The 20,502-nt window shown below is 34.9% G+C and overlaps 1 protein-coding gene across 1 annotated transcript in view; it reads left to right on the plus strand.

Annotated features, from left to right (window-relative positions):
• LOC138328105 (cholecystokinin receptor type A-like) overlaps positions 1–14,478 on the plus strand; it is a 39,748-nt gene extending 25,270 nt beyond the window's left edge. The window contains exons 2-3 of the mRNA XM_069274732.1: positions 12,231–12,599; positions 13,279–14,478. Coding sequence (XP_069130833.1) covers positions 12,231–12,599; positions 13,279–13,862 — 953 coding nt within the window. The 3' untranslated portion in view covers positions 13,863–14,478. The remainder of the gene's footprint in view (positions 1–12,230; positions 12,600–13,278) is intronic.
• The last annotated feature ends 6,024 nt before the right edge of the window (positions 14,479–20,502 follow it).

Below are 20,502 nucleotides of genomic sequence, written 5' to 3' on the forward strand. Positions count from 1 at the left end.
GTACGGGATATTTTCATTTCTTTAAAAAAAACTTTGTTCAAACTCAAGATATGGTCTATGCTGTGCTATTGCTTAAGTAATCTGACTATGATCATAACATAATTGGTAAAGTTGCTCTCTACAATGGAATGATACATTCCATATCACACACATTGTGTCGTGATATCTATTGCATCGTGAGTGAGGTGTGCCGTTGCAGTCCTAACTTAATAACCAGTCGTGATGACCAGCGTTGGTCGCCATTTCATTTTACCACGCTCTAGCCATTCAATTCAATCTGCAGTCAAGATAGAAATCATAACTCAGAAATATGTGAAATCAATTTATATATATACTAAATCAGTTGGGAAATCAGACATTTGTTGTATCAAGGTCAGGTGTCTGCATTTTTTGATCTACACAAACTGTACTGCAGCTGGTTTAAATGACGGAAGACTGGCATTGACATACCTGTCACTTCAGAGAAATGTCTTTACTTCGCCTCTACCTGCACTGAAAGATCTTACTTGAAGAACTTATAATGAGTATCACATGCTACAATATTTCAGAATGAGATCCCATTTGTGTTTAATTATCAAATACTAATCTTACTGATTAGAGAGATTGTTTAACAGTAGCCTTATTTTTATTTCACAATGTCAGTAACAATATGTTAGATATATACCGTCAGGCTTTTAATTATTGTTAATTTTCTCGTACTTCTATTTTATTTACAATTTGTCTGTGACTACACCTACTTGTATTTTCTTGATAGATTTAAACTAACTTTTCCATAACGATAGAAAATAATCCTCTAAAGGTTATCATAACGAAATACTAACATCTTTACCAGAGTACCATTTTAGTTTCTTATGTACTGTTAAAACTTTTTTCAGTAATGTTTTCTTTTTTGTTCTTATCAATATTTTGATGAAATCTGTTGAGCACAGTTCTTTAAAAAAGTAAACACAAGATAATTACACTAATTATGAGCTGAAAGAATAGTCATAAAAGTATGCTAAATTTGGTCAGCATCTTTAGAAATGACAATACACATTTTAATTTTAATCTCTTATTTACTGCGTTGTTTATTTTGACGCAAGTTACTGGAGCAATAGTTTGTAAAAATTGTTGTATGTCGGAAATATCCTTGTAGCAGCCACTTAACAGATTTCCGAGGAACACGATGCTTGTCTAGTGACTACAAACCTTGTATCAGACAGAGCAATACTAAAGCTATGGTTGTGCAAACAAACAGTAATCACGATACAACACGTATAACAAAACTACAAAATCATTAGTGATAGCATTGGATACGCTGATTTATATTCGTGTGCGTTCTCTGCTGATGATATGTCGTCTACGTGTCATTATGTGTGTGGTACATGTAAATATTTCTCGTGTTTTACATTTTGTTGGACTTTGCGAAAATTAATGATCGCCACATTGTTTCATCAACAGGTATGACATAGATAGGTATGGTGATGCTTTTTATGGTTGAGAATCGTGATATAAATCACCATGGAAAAAAAACTTAAAAAACACGAAATTATATCTTTTCGAACGTTTAAAGTATTTGCGTAAACATACTTTTTTCGCAATCGAACTAGTTAACAGAGCACTCAAAAAGAGTTGCTGTAATGATTTAATGGAGTAAATGAAATTGACATAATAATATTTTAGCGCAAAACTTCCAGAGCGAAAAATCCGTACGCAGTATATATAAAACGATGTGTTATTCTCCAGAGGAAGAAATTACACTACTCTTCAATTTCATCATAGCAGTTCAACGATTGTTTATTATTTTAGTAACATTTAAGCAACCACTTTACTCGATTTAAAGAATCGCAAGAGCAATGTCAAAACAGACATATTGACCAAAGTACATGATTCCATGAAGAGTACACTACAAGCGTCCAGACGACGGCGATTCTGTAAATATTAACAAGAGGTCAACTGTTCTGATCCGTGAAAATGAAATTAATGACTCGACACTGTACATCTTGTAAACGTTCCTATGTAAACTGTCACGTTCAGTGTAGACAGCGATAACACCGAGGCGAAGACAGTGTTTTACCATGGAACAATGCTAATCAGGGTTAGCTTTATGTAACTTGTGTCTATCGCAGCGTGTTAACTAAGGGTCGTCTTGTCGGGGTGTTGAGACAGAATAATCAAACCAGACAATTTGAACATACGTCATGATATTGTAAGGATTCATATCATATTTCTTGTAAGTATTGTTAGGTTTGTATGAACAGGATAATATCGCGAAAAATTTATAACGGTCTTTCTACCACTCTTCAAGATCGGGATAGGACGTTAGAAAAAAAGTTTTGCATTAATTTGATACCAGTCGTAAGTCGATGTTTTTACTGTTGATACTACGATTTTACTCCTCCAACATACTATGATACGTTCTTAAACAGTACAATAATGCATTAGATCTATTAATTTAGATAACTAATAATATTGACATTTTGTATTGGTCTCGGGATATCATCTGCCTTCTACAAGGATTTTCACAAGATAAGTTAAACATACTTGATTGCAATTGATATTTGTTGTCTCGTTTTAAGGAACAAATATGTATTTGTTCTATATCACGAATCATTTTCGGTATCGGTCTAAACATTTGAGAGCTTTTTGTTGTTGTTATTATTTCAGCAGAATTACAGTGTCATGTGTTGTCAACGTTTAACAAATAGTCTCATTCATTGTTTCCAATTTCTCACTTTTTAAAAAAGTTTCTCTTAATTCGAAAATTCGTCCTTTTAATATGATAACAATTGCTGAACTCCAAACGAGGTTGTTGTGTTATTGCATTGATTTTCCTAGGTTTCACGTGACCACGCGATTTCTCCAACACTGTCTATAACACTACAGGACACTTGAGATTGCTGTGCTAGTGCGTTTTATTTTTGTGACAGAGTGAACGACCTTGGTACCATTGCTCCCATCAGATTGGTCAAAGCAAACATATTGCTTGATTTCATTGTTTGGTACTTGGGGGGCTATGAGGGATATAAGACCCAATGGAACCACTTTCTTTATCATGCTTGCAAAAATGGAGGCTTCAGATAGGTCCAAATTTCGATGTCATCCGATTGCAATAAAATTGGTATTTGGAGTTTGGAGGATACCGAATTCAGTTAGTCTGCGGGGGCATTTGGGGAACTATTGCAATGGTCATCAATAGCACTGATCACTTACCTATCATGGAATTGTGTATATATAATATAGTTTTAAGGATTCTGTATATAACGTTTAACCAGTGTTTTGCAAGGGTTGCTTTCGCTTGTAATGAAAATAATTACGTTTACAGGTTTGAAGTATCACAGCACAGCAATTAGCAATTAGAAACAATTAATTAAATAACTACTTTCCACGCAATCACAAACGAAAGGAGATAATATAAACAACCAACATAAGATCAAAGTTAATTGTAGTGTGCAACAGTCTCGTTAATTTGGTTTTCAATGTGGCATTTTTCACGCGTAAATAATGCCTTTCGTATTTTTGGTCGTGAATTTTAATTAAGTGTTCACTTACCATCACAATCATATCTCATTACGTCACAGGATGGCGTGAACGGAAATAACACCGTTTTTTGATCAAGTAACACTTTTTATCTGTGATTTCCGCTAAGGAAATAGAATTAACATGTCAATAAGATTGATTTTAAACGAGAACAAATGTTATTTTGCATTCAATTTGTACTTTTAGAGTTAAATTGTCGGTTATACACACATGTGCTGTAAAGCTATGATTGTATGCTTTCTTTGAACTTTTGTTGGTATACAGTGAATCTCTGATAATCCGGAAGGCCGATGGTTCGGAAAATTCGTAGTATGGATAGAAATTTCAGGAAACAGATTACCCTAACGTTACATATTGATTAAGAAAATAAAATTCGGCTGTCTGGAAAATTCGCAATCCGGACGTTTTAGGCTAGGATCGAAGGTGTCCGCATTATCGAGGGTTCATAGTATTGAATATTAAGGTGTTTTAATAAGCAAATGCTACAAGAACAGATTATTAATTACCGAACAATGATTCAATTTAACTTATTTAATCTAGGCGTAACAAAAATTTAATAATGATTTTAGTAACGTAAACATATCGCCGCAATGAACAATTACAACAAGAAAAAAACGTTCTCACTCATAAAACGCTTCACTGATTCCTATATAGAACATAATTTGATTAATTCTTTAGCCCTCCTACCTTTCCGAAACAAAAAACAAGTTTTTTCAAAACAATAATAACATAGGAAAATCGATGGTCTAAGATGGCTAATAACTTCAAACATATGCAAGATTTCCTGCGTAATCTTTGTTTACAGCGAAGATTCGTTTCGCTGTTTTGCCGTCTGGCGCAGTAATAGTCAACTAACACGTGGTAATTAGGATGACGACCCACGTTATGAAAATTTACATTTGAGTTATTATTATTATATTATTTAGGCGGTGATGATAAATATAGTATTAACGTTAACTTTTAAAACTCTACAAAATTATAGATTTCGTTTTAACGTTGCCATTTTAAAATCAAAAGCCGTTTCGGAAAGGTAGTGGACGTTTAAATAATACAATTAAAATGCATAAACTAAAAGAAAATATCGGATAATTCTACATTTAGCACCGTATTTTAACTTCAAAACTAATCAAATAGCGGATACATTATGAACGGCGCCAGTGGGAGTGACAAATCAAATACCTCACGGGCACAAGCTCCATTATGACAATTTCATATCCGGAAGATAAGAAAAAAAATGGTGAAAAGTGTCAATTTTGTTAATTGGTGGAATGCTTTTAAAACTTTTATATTTTCGGAGCATAATGGAATTCCATTAGTAGTAAAACATTTTTCAGGAATGGCTTTCCGCGCTATAATATTTCGCAGCTTATACGGAGTTGTTAGAAGGTAACATGTGACCTATTGATAAAGCTCTAGACCTGGCCATAAACAATGAAATGCCAGTCTGAAGCAACATTCTAGCAGTGATAATCTCGGACTATAATACACAAAACCGATATGTGGCACCAATAGATTACAGAACGGTTAATTCAAATTTCCTCAGAGGAAGCACAGAGTAATGTATCGCATCCTGTTTCGTAACGATTTTTGTGGTATCTAAAATTGGAAGCATATCGACTCATAAGCAGAAAAAAGCAAGTAAACTAAAGCTCGATTTTACTATTGGCTTAAACCTAAGCGCACTAGGTAGGGATTTAATTGTTTCTATAACGTGTACAACAAGACACATATCGGAGATATTGAAAGTGTCTAGATTATCGTATGTTGAGGACTTAAGTTATTAGCCTAACGCTCTGCGGGGTTTAACTCTGCTGGATATGTATTCTTTATTGTGTGAGAAATCCTTGACTTTTTAGCAACAACGTGAGCCATTAGAATTTGTGATGAGTTTTTAGGACTTTGGAATCCCTTACGAGTTCTATCAGAAATAAACGGCAGTGTGCTGCAGTTAATTTCATATTGGTTTAGACTGAGCTTGCTTTTAAACGTTCTGAGCTCTGGTATTACACCCAAGGTCGCAAGAAAAATATCTTGATGTGAAGCTGTTAGTACATATAGCCTATGAATAACTGTATGAAAGGTGGTTACAATATAAGAAAACCAACAGCGACTGAATTATATATCGAGTCACTTTGTGTTATAAACTGCATAAGCATTTCATCGTTGAAGTTAAAAGTAAGTGAGATAAAAGTCAGGCCGTACGATTCTAGTTATCATTAATGTGATGATGGCATAAAAAAAGTGAAAATAATTATCGTCATGTAGAACAGCTATCCTATGTCATTCACATTAATGCATTTTACAAGGTAACTTGAACACAAACTGAGAAAATACAAGTGTAAATTTCTTTAGAAACACCTGATCCGCAAATCAAGCTTTTCTCCGTAATTACTGTCAGGAGAGGCATTATTTATCGCGATTCCTTTTCACTGTCAACCCAATCGCACCATAAGACTACCAGACGTTAAAACGTATGACAATTACTCTTCTGTTGGTGTTTTTCATGCATGTTGAGTGCATGATTGCGGTGACGACGATGTGCAGTTGGCCCCCTTGCGATAGACATAATATAACATCGTCACAATAGTGCAATTATACCGGCATACAGGGCTGAGCAGTCCACCTGCGAATAGTCATCCTATCATGCGAATGTTATAGATAGTCGCCGTGTAATTGTTCTCCGACAAATATATGGCATGTGCTTTGAATTCATATTTTCATTTCATAAATTGTCTTCCTCGATATTTCATGGGTTACTATTATTGTCGTTATATCAACCCCTTGATAATTTCATAGTAAAGCTAGAGACTCTGTCTGCGATAACGGATGAGCAGTTAATTTGATCCTATGTTTTACATAAAAGAACCGAATGACGTTACATTGTGGTTGACGTAACGGCTTTGAAGTTAGGCATTGCAATCTGATATCTTCGACGGAAGTTAAAAAAGGTATAAAGTGAATGTAGTGACTTACATTTTGATGCTTTTTATGTGATCAGGGAATGCCCAACGTAAAAATGTAATGAAATAAACGAAATTCTTCAGATAAATCCATAAGGGAGGGTCTACCTTTAACTTATATAGAAACACTCGATAAATTCAAGCATTCTGATTTTAAAACTTTTAATTTCATTTTCAACAGGCCTTAAAACGTAAAGAGTTATCAAATTATGTTTTGTTAATTTTTGAATTGTTACATTAAATAAGGGATTGATTTATTAAAGTTAACTCTTAACCATCATATGGTACCCATAGGACATTTTATTCAGTTTGACGACTGCAGAATTCATTTTGCCGATTCATTTTGGGAAGAGTCCCATATTCAAGACATTTCCGAACACTTCAGTTATTGAAGTTTGGGTCTTTTAAAATAATGAAATCTGACCACTTTTTAAAAAATGGATATCAAATTGCCAAGCTCCAAGCAATTGACAATGCTTTATTAGATTCGTTGAGAAAGACAGAACTCTTACTAGTTTGTCTTTATCCTGATTTATATCAATTCTTTGTGGTAATTTAAGCCAGCAATATCACCGAATAAACGGCAAATTTTCGTAAAGTCTGACCGACAATTAGGTTGCATTCCTATTTTGGAAAGACAACTGTATTGCCGATATCATACAAGTTTAAGATAATTAATGTTTTCACAGTGGGAGCTAAGCACATGGGTTCGTGTTACGTGGAACATGGTATGTCTAGATACATTTGGAGGCTTCTTTTGTTATCACAGCTTAGAAGGACTTCAATCAATTACTTGTTTAAACATTGCCTTCACAATCTGTGTAATTCTATAGACGTTAAGCTATATTGGACTTCTAGACCAAAGACGTATACATTCACAGATAAATTCAACGCTCAAGAAAAATAAAATTAAGGTTACAAATCTCATTTTGGTAAAGGAATTCAGCAAACAAAGTGAATCAGCCAATTGCATTTTCATGATAATAATTTCTGTTATAAACTACAAATGTATGCCAAAACTACGTCAATACGTATCAGGACTTTTGTAATTAAGTTAGGTGAAATAGTTCTCATTTGAATAACATTATTTATCTTTTTTTTCCAGTATCAAAATTGGGTAATGTGATACACTTAAAATATTTAAAAGGGAGCTCTTGAAGCATAATTTGCTTCATCTCCTTTTGCCTTGATATTGCTAAAAATATTACTGAAGATCGGTTACTTCACGGATAAGTGTCCAAAGTTTAACTAAAGTAATTTAATGAAGGAAAGCAACTTCACAACTCACAAAAGTAAATTAAGCTCTCAATATTGAATTTTGGAAATAAACGATACAATGTGACTGTACGAATGAGTTGAAAACTGGCGGATGTAATTTATCGACCACAAATCTATAGAAGTGTATTTACCGTAAACAAATGCATTAATTTTCCAAATGCACTATAACGCTAGTGATCCATGTGATAGTCGATGTCCTGTTCGCATCAGAAACCTTTACATATAAAATAATCCCGATTCCCATTCGCAAACAAAATTAATAATATCCTTCCTGTGATGCATGCAATCTGCCCGAGGAATGACCCATTGTGAAAGCCGAAACCCCCCATGTACTATTATAACAACAAAACCAGAATCATGGACGGGGTAATCTTATAGTCAATTGTAAGTTTAATTTGTTGGTCTCATATATTTGTTTCTGTACTTTCTAACGTCTTGGTGCGGTTTCTTCGAACTAGAACTAATGACCCTAAGGACCCATGTCCCGTTTTTCACTGACGGGGCAGGTTTGTTATCGAATCCTTGGACAGTGCTTTGAAACGAAATCAATTTCAGTATCATTAACGGTGGTGACCCTCCCGACTTCCCAAGCGATTTGGATGTAAATACCGTTTTATTTGACGGTTCGCGCTTACCATTGGGTATTATTACAAGCAATTAGATGATTTGGGTTTTGGGAACAGAATGTGTCAGGGAAGAAAAAGACATGATTGATACTCGACCAGTGTCCAGAGCGAGAACTAAGAACAATTCTTCAGTCATTTAGTTTATGTTACCAATATAATTGCAGTAGGAATCGGTTTCCATACGGAAATCCAGATTACGATGTTCGGCCAATTTCCGGTTTGTTTCATGTGAATCATTCAATTTTGTTTGTTACCAGCATTTTCACTGGCTTATACTCTTATATTATCATCCCAAAGCTGCCGTTGTAACGTCTATTCGGAGTGGCTAATCTGATAGCAACAGTAATAAGACTATATCTAAATTCAGCCCGCAATTATTTTTTTTTAAATATGTTTTTTTCATCTTTTTTTAGTAGGGCAATGAAAACGGGGTGTGACGGGGGTCGTATGACCAAATTGTGCAGTTTAAGTTAACACTGTAGGTGATTTAATGATTAACTTCAACGAAACTGCGAAATGTTTTCTTTTGGTCAAGTTTCATTTACATTGACAGTCGATATGGTATATATCAACAAATCAATAAATGTTCCTGATAGCGATCAGAAATACCATACATCCATCCATATATCTTTACTAGGACTTCGTTCGTGACCCGAGTCAATTTAGAAAATATACTGGCTGACCCCGTGTATTTCTACTTTTATTAAAAGCAGCTTAGCGTTAAAGCTGAAAAGATACTTTCATAAGATGACAAACCATTTAATACCTTATCCTGCGAAATACTTGATGGATCTGTTATTACTTCTTATGATTATAAAACGAAGGGAAAAACAGAAAAAGAAACTTTATACAGGCGAAGTCACTGAATATCAGGCGGATTATGTGATAAAAGAATATCTGTTAACGGGAACGAAATGAGTGCAAATGCATAAGAACCCATCCGAATGTCGTTTTTATTGCATTGTTTTCAACAAACTTTCCATTTCCTCGAAAACTCTGGTAGATATTTTTCAAACTAGATGTCAGCAAGGAAATTAATAGAACTATCAACATTTTGATGAACTCACTCCTGTTGTTGCTCACTCTTCACGTTATATAATGCTGCTGTGTATTATCATAAATAGATATTTAAGTAAATAACGTGGATTTGTTACTTTTATTGATTGGGAGTACTGAATTCCAGATAAATTAATTTTCTGCAATCTTAAATATCCCGTTAGTTGAAAGAAAAAAAAAGAAAAAAAGATAAGAAATATAACATTTATCTCTAATAATTGGTATCAAAATGAAAATAAATAACAAACAGTTTGACAAAGTACCACAATTAAATTCGTCTCCATGAACAAATTGCCACTATTAAATCATACAACGTCTATCGCGTGTAATCAACAGACAGGGTAAAGACATTACCAGACTCGCGCCTTGGAACAGGTGTGCATTACAAAAAGTAATTCCAGACAGAAATTAAAACTGATGATACAAGACGGACGTGTCATCAAGATTTACACAAACAGGCCGTTCACACCTGTACAGAGTCTAGATTTTGACACACAGACATATTGCTAGAGGCGCAACGGACGGACAATTTAATTGGATACGAGGGACGATATACCCAATATTTGATATGTCTTATTTACAGCTTGACAGGAAAGTTACTTTAACTGTAAAAGGGTGTGATTAGAGAATGAGATTAAATCCAAGAATATCCCAAGCTCACTAGGAGTACCCAACATCAACAACATCGCGGTTATGTAGGAGAATTCTCAGATTCTTAATCAGTTAACGAAAGTTCAAGAAAAATATGTATCACAATCAATACATACACCTGTAGTTATTTAAAATTGGCTTACTGCATCATGTTTCAAATATAACTTTCTACTTCCAAATATTTTTATTGACAAATTATGACTTAAAATTTATAAAAAACAACAACAACTATTACATCAAACTTGTTAAGGTGAATCAATGCGATGTTCACTAATGTCATGTGACTCTACGTTGTACATGTAACTGACGATAACCAGAAACCAAAACTCTTTATCCTGACATAGTGACAATCTTAGGTTGACGCGATGGAAATGTTCCACAGTTACTAAATATTTGTCCTTTCTCTTTATATTTTGCAAATAATTGAAATGGGTCTGTGAAGCAGATGAGGTTATTTTAACCCTTGACGCAAAGATTTTAGTTGATCTGCACCAGACAAGCCTCGTGCTGACTAAATGTTTCACTCAAATAAAGAATCCTTTCTTTCGTTTATAATTACATGTGGTATTCCGTTATTGGGGGAGTAGTGTGAAACTCTTATATTTGTTTAAGTTTACTTTTCGTGTCCTTCGTTCCTTTTTTCATTAGAAATTAACGAATTCAAGATCTTAGCAATTTGATTTATTGTAAATATGTATACATATATACATTGTTTTAAAAATAACTGGTATTTTTAGCCAAAGACGATATGTTAATCTCTATTGAATTCTAACATGCTTAATTCTGTTAACATACGACAATACTGTCTACTGTACCTCACACACAGATAATAATCATAAGCTCTGTCGTCACATAAGCCCGCTATCCTGACATCGAAAGAAGCAGCGTCTACCTTAAAAACTACTCATGATATATCTTTTCTGGGTTTAAACATTTTAAAAACTATTGCCAGGTAATTGTTCTATGTTGTCGTGGCACGTTTTTAGTTTCGAATTCAATTATCTACACGAATCTGTAATATTTTCCAATGAATATAAATGATTTCACAGTAAGCCGATGAGGTCGGTTTTATGCCCAGAAAGGCTCATCACTGGGTCAAATGGCCATCAATTCAATCACTTGATTAGGATGTTTCAAGTTCCGTAGTTTCCCAACAGAAACATGAACAATACAAAATACTTTGAGAGTATTGGGTGTAATAAAACCTACGAGAAGCCATCTTATCAATGTATATGGAATTTGTGCATAATTTGATTTTCTTAAACGGAGATATGTACTTCTTTGTACTTTAATATTTATTATTAGCCGTACTGAATTATAGAATTGATCCTCAAAATAACATGCTTCCATGTAGGTGAACACAACATATACTTTTTAACTTCAACATATACGATGAGAATGTCAAACGGACGAACGAATGTAGATGCCATGAAAGCAGAAAGTTTTGCACAACCAAAAGGAATTCAATTAACTTGAATGCTAGTGAGGCGAAACGTGTTCGATTTTATCGCCGTCTGTTTTGTCGTTGCGGCCTGATCTAAAACCTGATACATTTATCTTAATGTGCTGAAGTATTTCTACTTCAGTGATGTTTCTATAAACACGAATCACCTGCAAACCAGTTTCCTTTAATCATCACAATAAAACAGTAAACGTATTCCCTAACCAATATTGGCTGATTTTATTCGTTTCGTGAAGTATGTGTTTATCTTCAGGAGTCTAGTGTAAATTCCGATAACTGAACAAGAATCGCGACCGACTAATTCTATTTGAATACACATCACAAGTTACATGTACATTGATTGTTTGTAGTATGATTGACATCGATACAAGATTTTCTTTGGGGGTAATAATAACCCCATTTCTTGATAATATATACATAAAAATAAAATTTATAATGGGCTTTCGTAAAAAAGGAAATTGTAATTAATTTCTCGATGCCATTTCCACCTTTGCATCATGCTTCCTGTCCTCTTGATCATTTAACGTCACTTCTCTTACATCTTTCTGGTATCAACACAATGACAAATGTCGTTGTGCCCATCAAAGCCACAACACTATAACTTATTGAGGTGAATATAAAGATATCATTTTCCAAATTAATTAATATTATTTCTTTCATATTTTTGTTGTTTTCCAGGTGTTTCCGTTGCCACAAGCTGTTTCACGCTGGTAGCCATCGCTCTGGAGAGGTATTTCGCAATTTGTCGACCCCTGCACTCGCGGAAATGGCAGACGTTATCCCATTCCTACAAAACAATTGCCGTCTGCTGGGCTCTCTCATTCTTTGTGATGATCCCTATCCCAGTGTACACGGAATTCCGACCTCTGAAAAGAGGAAATAACATGTGCATTGAAAGGTGGGAAAATGAGGAGTGGAAAAGAGCATATACCATTATCATTGACCTTGTTCTACTCATACTTCCGGTCATTATCATGTCTAGCGCTTACGGGATGATTGCTATGACGCTGTGGGTCGGAATGAAACGGGATGCCCAAAGCGAAAAAGGTATACAAACGATAGTTTAAAAACGTAAGAGGAACATTTTTGTTTACAATAGGGCATAGACCCATTTTTGCATACATTTGTATTACAGAATTGCACCCTTTCGGAAAGGTATCCATGCTGACTTCCCAGTGTCGTTTTCTCTGAATAGTATGACGTAACCCTTTGAAACACATTACGTCAAAATCAATATCAGATAACTGCGCATATTCCTACACTGATATAATTTTGTTAAATCGCATGTCTTCACATTAACTTATTGAATAAAAAACATTAAGTTTCTGTTTGTGTAAAATCATTTACCTTTATATTGGAAGTCGTTAAAGCACTTTGTGTGGGGTAACCTTTGTGTGGGTGTGAGATTTTAATGACAATGTTAACACAAAGAAACATTTGTACCAATATGAATCTATATAAGATATTTTGTCAAGTCCCGTTCAATTACTACAAAGACGAAATGAAAGGTTTCTTTTTATTTCCCGATTGGTGAATATATGTTATCAAAAGTCTTTAGCGTTTTTAATAACCATAGTGTTTGGCATTATTTCTGCTTCGTTTAATTTTATTTCTTTTAATCTCGTAGAATTTCTCCCAATGGTCTCCATAAACACTTAACATCGTCCTTGATTAGACTGAATTAGATACAATAAAATTATTTTATGGCTTCTTTTCTGTACTACAGATGCCATGAACGGCCACACGAGTGTCCGAGAGGAAACTACCGGTTTTATGAAGGATGAGGACCTCTCCCCTGTCTCTGAAGGGTTCAGCAACAAGACCGTCGCACCAGCAGAGTCCTATAGCAACCGCTGCAAATCAAAAAGGAGATTCGACCTCCAAAGGGGTATGCGTCAATCCAACAGCGAGAAAAGTAGGGCGGCAAAGCGACGCGTCATCAAGATGCTGTTTGCGGTTGTGTATGAGTTTTTTCTGTGTTGGACACCTTTGTATATTATACAGAGCTGGATAATTCTTGATGAGGAACATGCACTGAAACATATTTCAATGACTCTTCTAGCATTCATTAACCTCATTGCCTATATTTCCTCATGTTGTAATCCAATTACGTATTGTTTCATGAACAGGAAATTTCGACAAGGTTTTTTATCTGTGTTTCGCTGTGTTCGTAACAAAAAATGGAAGCGAGGCAAAAGTGACATGTCGTATTCCGGTAATTATCCTTCCATGTCACGGACGGCAATAAGCACTGTTCCATCTTACGACAAAATTCATGATTCCTCTGACAAACCATCTGATGACATGTAAACATTTATAAAAACATTTTGTTGACTTGTAAATAAAAAATCTTGTTACGAAACGTAATGTTCAAATGAACATAAAAAATCTCGACTGTGTTCTCTCTCATTACACTTGAATGAGGTACCGCAGTGGATTCTGGGATGGATTTAACAGATGAATGGCTTTTGGAAAGTTTAAGTCTTATTTTCGTATTTCTTTTTACATTGTGCTTTTCAAGTAATATGTATACAGACTCAATTTTGAATAAGGCGAGGCTATGAATTCTGGGACGGATTTAACATAAAAATAGCTTTTAAATCTTAGTTTCGTATTTCATATTACAATTTGCTTTTTTGTAAGTCTAAAGAACCACAACAATAATGTTTTATGGAACAGTAATGATGCATCACTAGTCAATTCCGTATATCGACAGATTATGTTTCTTCTCATGGAAATAAATAATAGCAGCCCCTCTATTTATAATTAAGTCAATTGACCAGTTGCCTCAAGCTTTTCATACGTGTATTGTTAAATTTTAGAATAATACAGGTAATCATACATCAAAGTGTCTATTGCTATTCCTGTTTTTATCAATGAAAATATTATTATCAACGTTTCCATAGTATTTCATTGTTTTGTTTGTAGTTTGTCAATGTATTGTTTATTAGATAATATATTATTAAAGCATTTCACGTTTAAAGTTTACTAGTTTAGCTTGTTTTTTATGCTTTTGCAATCATGTGAAATCATGGATAACTACTACATGTACTACTACAGTTAGTGAATATTGTCTTTCCTATTTGCTTTAAGACAATTACTCATTGAATTTTTTAGTGAAACATTCTTCATCATATATAGCTATTCATCACGATGGCGATATTGAAATAGTTATTTCAACATTATCAATTAGTCAATATTTTGACTGTGTTATTTTGGAATATTTTGAAAATGACACAAAATACGTTAATTTGTAACTATAAATGAGTTAGGCATGATATAATGACTTAACCTGTCTCGATAACCGTCTTAATATATTACAGAGTTTGCTCCCTTGCGGTCAGGTATCTATTTTGATGTCATTATTTTTATTTTGTGAATGCTTTTCATGTCGTTGTCACTGTAAAGTATGACGTCACGATAAATACATACCCACAAGGGCAGATAACTCTGTATTATGCCAGTATCATGTTAGTATTCAATCTATATTAAAACAAAAACGGTTAAGAGTAAATACCGAGGGATCTACAGACAATATAGAGTTTAATTTAGTCATAAGAAAATGGTAACTATATCAAAGGGCGCAATTCTATCCCATTTTGATTTTCCACCAAACTATCCCGATACCAAAATATTCTAATTTACAGCTTGTTGTAGCTGCTTGTTGTGACCAACGTGATGTCTCAGGACCCAAAGATCCTCGTAATACTAAAACATATTGCTGATCAAGAGATTAGTTTGCTACATTCTTTTATCCTCTCTTACACTACTGACATTAGGGCGGAAGCTGTCGAATAATGATCGATAATTTCCAAACATTCATCATAAAATCTAATAATAAAGATAATGACCGAAAAATATTTCTCTCGAATCTGGATTTTTTTATTTTTCGCCATAAGAGACCATTATGAATTGTAAGATAATTTAATAACAAACTTTCTAAGCTGATCATGCGCATGAAATCCATGCATATTTGCATGAAATATTATCTAAATAGATTTAAATAGGATTTTGTTCAGCTCTATGAACTGATACGGATTTTTCAGTTTATTAAGTTACCTCGACACTCATTCTGAAAATTGCTCGAGCGCTGCAAAGATAAGCATTAGTCAATCTATGTGATAAACGCATTAAGGAAAAAAATAAATAATAAAGACAGAATTAGAAATGACAGAGATTTGATATAATTTCATTGGATTGTAATACTTAAAGGCCCACTACCTTTCTGGAGCAAAATATAAAGGTTTCTTAAGAACATTTATTAATGCTAGGTTTACACTATGTTCCCGGTGATCATGGTAGCCCCGTTGGCCCGAAACGTGGTGCGCCGTGGAATTTTGGCTATTTTTGTCTCTGTATTCAAGTTGAGCTAGGTCTTGTGAAGTTTTGCCACGGTCTTTTACGGATTACGTGATGGACCGTGGATATAGGGGGAAGTGTTGTTCCCGGAGGTTAAAGGTACACTACGGCTTTAGCACGGTCTATCAAGGATACCACTACGTTCTCTCTAGGCCTGTTACGATCTGATGAGGTCTGCTACGTTTTACACGTTTTGATCAAGCTCCGATATGTTTTTCGCGGTCCACCAAGGCTTACTAGGGATGAAAGTCTGATGCCGGGATTTTTTGAAGCAAATGAAACTATATTTCTTGCCGAAAATGTCATTTCAAACACATTCTAATTACAAAATGTGTTGAAAGAAAAGAAAATCTTAACTATATTTGGTATAAATATATAATTATTATAGCCAAGTGTTTTTACGCCATTTTTTTCTGTAATGGTTGATCACTTAATCTGTCTTTTGCAATAATAGCTTTGGTATAATTTGATGGTTTATATGTCTTTGATAATGACTATTTCTATTTAATAATACAAATAATCGATGAAGTAGCAAATATGTACCAGGCCAGGCAATGATACGCCATCAGATATTGCTTGCAACGTAAGACCGTAATAAGACGTAACACGCCGTATCACGTCGGGCTTTCAATCGCTACAAGCCGTGATGTGCCTAGACAGAACGAATCAAAACGGTTATCATCCACCTTGACTTGCCGTCAAACCCTTGACAAAACGGCACAAGACGGCTCAAAACGTGCAGCATATCTGCATCAACCGTGATAAAACGTGGAAAAAACGCAACAGAACGTCACAAAACTTGAAATCATCGTTAGATTCCGGGAAACGTGTTTGCTGCCCGTTCCACCACGGACCGTCTGGAAGTTTTGTTACGGCCTCGCACGCATTGTTACGTTTTGTTACGTCAATCCCGTTTTATGACGTCCTGTGGCGTTTAACATCTGTACCGTGACTGCCGTGGCAAATTTTTTCGACAGTTTAAAAATCTGGCACGGCATCCACGGTAATCACGACCGCTCACGTTTGTCTATCACGTCCTTCTGCGTTGTCTCAAGTTGTCTCGCGGTCACCACGTTTTGTCCACGGTGGCCCGAAACGGGGCTGCCGGGAACATAGTGTAAACCTAGCATATTTAACATAAGAAAAAACATATCGATGGCCTAAGATGGACATAACATAACAACACCAAACATATACAAGATTTCCTGCATAATGCATGATAACAGTAGAGATTCATTTTCGCTGATTTGCCGTCTGGCGCAGTGATAGTCAACCACTGGGCGGTATTTAGGACGACGGCGGGAAACATAAGACGACCCGCGTTAGGAACATTAACATTTTATTTATTTTAAGTAAATTGTTCAGAAGATGATTATAAGTGAAGTATTAACTGTTAGTTAATAACTTTTGCGACTCTACAAAATTATCGATCTCGTTTTACATTCACATTTTAAAAATCGAAAGCCGTGTCAGAAAGGTAGTAGGCCTTCAAGTGTTCCTCGTTTTAACATACTGAGAAGGCAGTCTGCAGGCAACGATAACCAGGGTGATCGTGTCAGATGATTAACCAACTACCCAGTATTTCTGTATTCTGTCCTTTTCCTGCAGTTTATCATGTTTGAGCTTAATAAAATAAGGCTTTCAATAAAATATATATGTCAATGCCCCTTTTTCGATGATGAGTCGACAAACACACCCCTTTACAACTAGGACAAATACATCCTTTAATATTGTACTCTTGAAAAACTACATCCTCGATCAACAGGGGTTACTTTCCCTACCGATATATCCACCCTGGATCCCATCATGTTAAACGAAAAACTATCAGGATAGAACAAAGACCACATCACAAAACTACAGAAATCCTTTACAAGCGACGTTCAACTTCAAACGGATGTGAAAAGGACGCGTAGTTCAATATATCAGTTAAATCAAATCAAATACAGTGTACAGTTTAACATAAACCAACTGATTTTGATGTTTACCAAAAGACCAAACTATCCTGGTTTTGTGTAATAAGTTGTCGTATACAAATCCTTCAGTTTTACTACTAGAATACAAGAGCTACTAAACCAAAAACAAGAGCACACCTATAGCTATATTCATTACGAACATGTGAGTAAAAATATCCCCTCTTCCGCTAGTGTCTTCACGAAGATAATTACTGCAAAATTCTAGGGTAATAGGGATGTGCAACTGCATTTCATTTGCACAAAAACAAGGGTTACGCGCCATAATTTTAATTCTGTATAATTTGTTTTGGAAAACGATAATTGAATAATGCATAGCAGTGTGTTACTTTGACCTTGTCATTGGTATATAAGGGATCTAAAATGAGTTTAGATTTCATATGAAATTTTATGGAACAAGTCTAGGTTAAAATGAACACATATCTTTTTCAGTTTGTAGAATTTCACTTTCAAAATGTGCTCCAAAATCCATCAGAGGCAGCCATTTTGTCCTTCCGTCTTCAAATCCTTATGTCATATCATTATTACATGGCGTCGCTTTATTGTTTCTATTGTGATTTACTGCCTGTCATAGCCAATGAAAATCGCTCGTGGTTACATTACATTTTACATTAGTATCATACGAAAATTTGAACTGGATATCTGGGTTTTATGTTGAACACATGTATATTTATTAAGTAGTTTTGTGGAATGCATACCTATAGTACCTGTCCACGAAAGCCTTGCATTAGTAAACATTTTTTTAGAACAATGCTATTCACATCATAACGACGACAGAATATATATATATAAGTGACTTCAAATAGGTCTATTATCCTCAATACTCCAGAAGTTACTGTCACTGTGGTTATATCAAGCCCAGGACTATTTCATAATAAAACTGAAGACAGTTCAGAAGAAAATAAACAATCACAGGATTTCAGAGATTCCCTTTGATGATTACATACAGAGAGGGAGAGAGAGAAAGAGAGAGAGAGAGAGAGAGAGAGAGAGAGAGAGAGAGAGAGAGAGAGAGAGAGAGAGAGAGAGAGAGAGAGAGAGAGAGAGAGAGAGAGAGAGAGAGAGAGAGAGAGAGGAGAGAGAGAGAGAGAGAGAGAGAGAGAGAGAGAGAGAGAGAGAGAGAGAGAGAGAGAGAGAGAGAGAGAGTGGGGGATGAGGAGAGGGAGAGGGAGAGAGATAGAGAGTGACATAATAAATTTTTTTTTGTAAAATAAGATGTTATTATGTATCGAACCCAGGGGATAAAGAAAAACTAATGTTTTTTACGGTCCTTTTTACTGAAGAAATCAATCGTCATGATAAACTAAATGTATCAATTTGGTCTCACGTTTAGGGGATGGAATTTCGCATTTTCAATTTTTATTTTCGAACAACGTTGGCCACGCGGATATGTAACGCTACTTAACGTTTAATTTCAAACTGCATTGAGCTTCTAAGGATGGACCCCAGCTACTAAGCATTTAACACGACCGTAACCTTGGATAAATATTTTAAAGAAAATTGGCCTAGTGAAGATGATAAAAAACAGCCACAAAACATGTTATTTCCAAGCTACATTGATATGTATAGATACAATGTACTGTAGTCTCGATGTTGAATGTGTTTATCTGAAAAGACCGCAGAATTTGCCTAAAACGAATTACAAGATAACGCTTGCCACTGTCCAGGTTAAATGATGTTTTCAAGCTTGGTCATTCATCACTAATTTTGAAGAAGGCCATCTCCTACACTTATGAATTATGCTTTGCCATCTTGTAATTTTTTTCGTAGAAAATGCCTACTTTAACTATAATAAGATATTCCAGAGATGAATACTAAGTATAACTATAGTATATATAATATAGCTATAGTGAAAGTAATCTTTGAAATATTCAGAATATGTTTCCGAAAGTTAGCTTAATTAAGGAGGGTATAAAAAAAATATTAAACCTTAAAAATTTACACATTTATGTAAAAACGAATCCAAACAAATTTAATCATTAATGATACTCTGGAATCTTAAATCTATTTGCTTTTTCAATTTGATTGAGATAACTTTCTTATAAGATGCATTGTTCTGGCTATGGCGAAAAAAAAATTGTCAGACAAAAACTCAAATATATAATGGGATTTTTTTTTTACAGATTTTCATAAAGCGTACACCGCATAACACTGTCAATTTTATGTCACCGTCTCGCGAGACCCGAAAATGCTTGTGCAATTATGTTTTAATCTGGTGGTTTAATCCACGTGAGAAAATGATAACATTTCCCACCCTTACAACTGAGATTTGTAAATAGTCTTTTGGGAGTCACAGAGTCAACATAGTGTGATCTTGCGTTTTAAAAGCGAAGGTGTTGCTCTTACCAGATATCCTTCCGAAATAACAAATTACGCGACCGATCCGTCAAATGAATGATATTGTCTAAAGTAAAATCGGTCGATACTCCTTGAAAGGAGAATGGCAGTTTTACGTAAGCTCTTGTACACACAGCTTACAGCCAGAATCTTAGGACACTTGCAGGGGCGAGTATTTATTTTGTTGATCCACAGACGCTCCTGATGCCAAGGTCTAATACGTTTGCATCATGGTAGAATTGCGATAATGGAGCTGTGGCCATGATCCGTGCGCACGCTGACAA

This window comes from Argopecten irradians, chromosome 7 (assembly GCF_041381155.1).
Source record: "Argopecten irradians isolate NY chromosome 7, Ai_NY, whole genome shotgun sequence".
In the NCBI taxonomy this organism is placed as follows: Eukaryota; Metazoa; Mollusca; class Bivalvia; order Pectinida; family Pectinidae; genus Argopecten; species Argopecten irradians.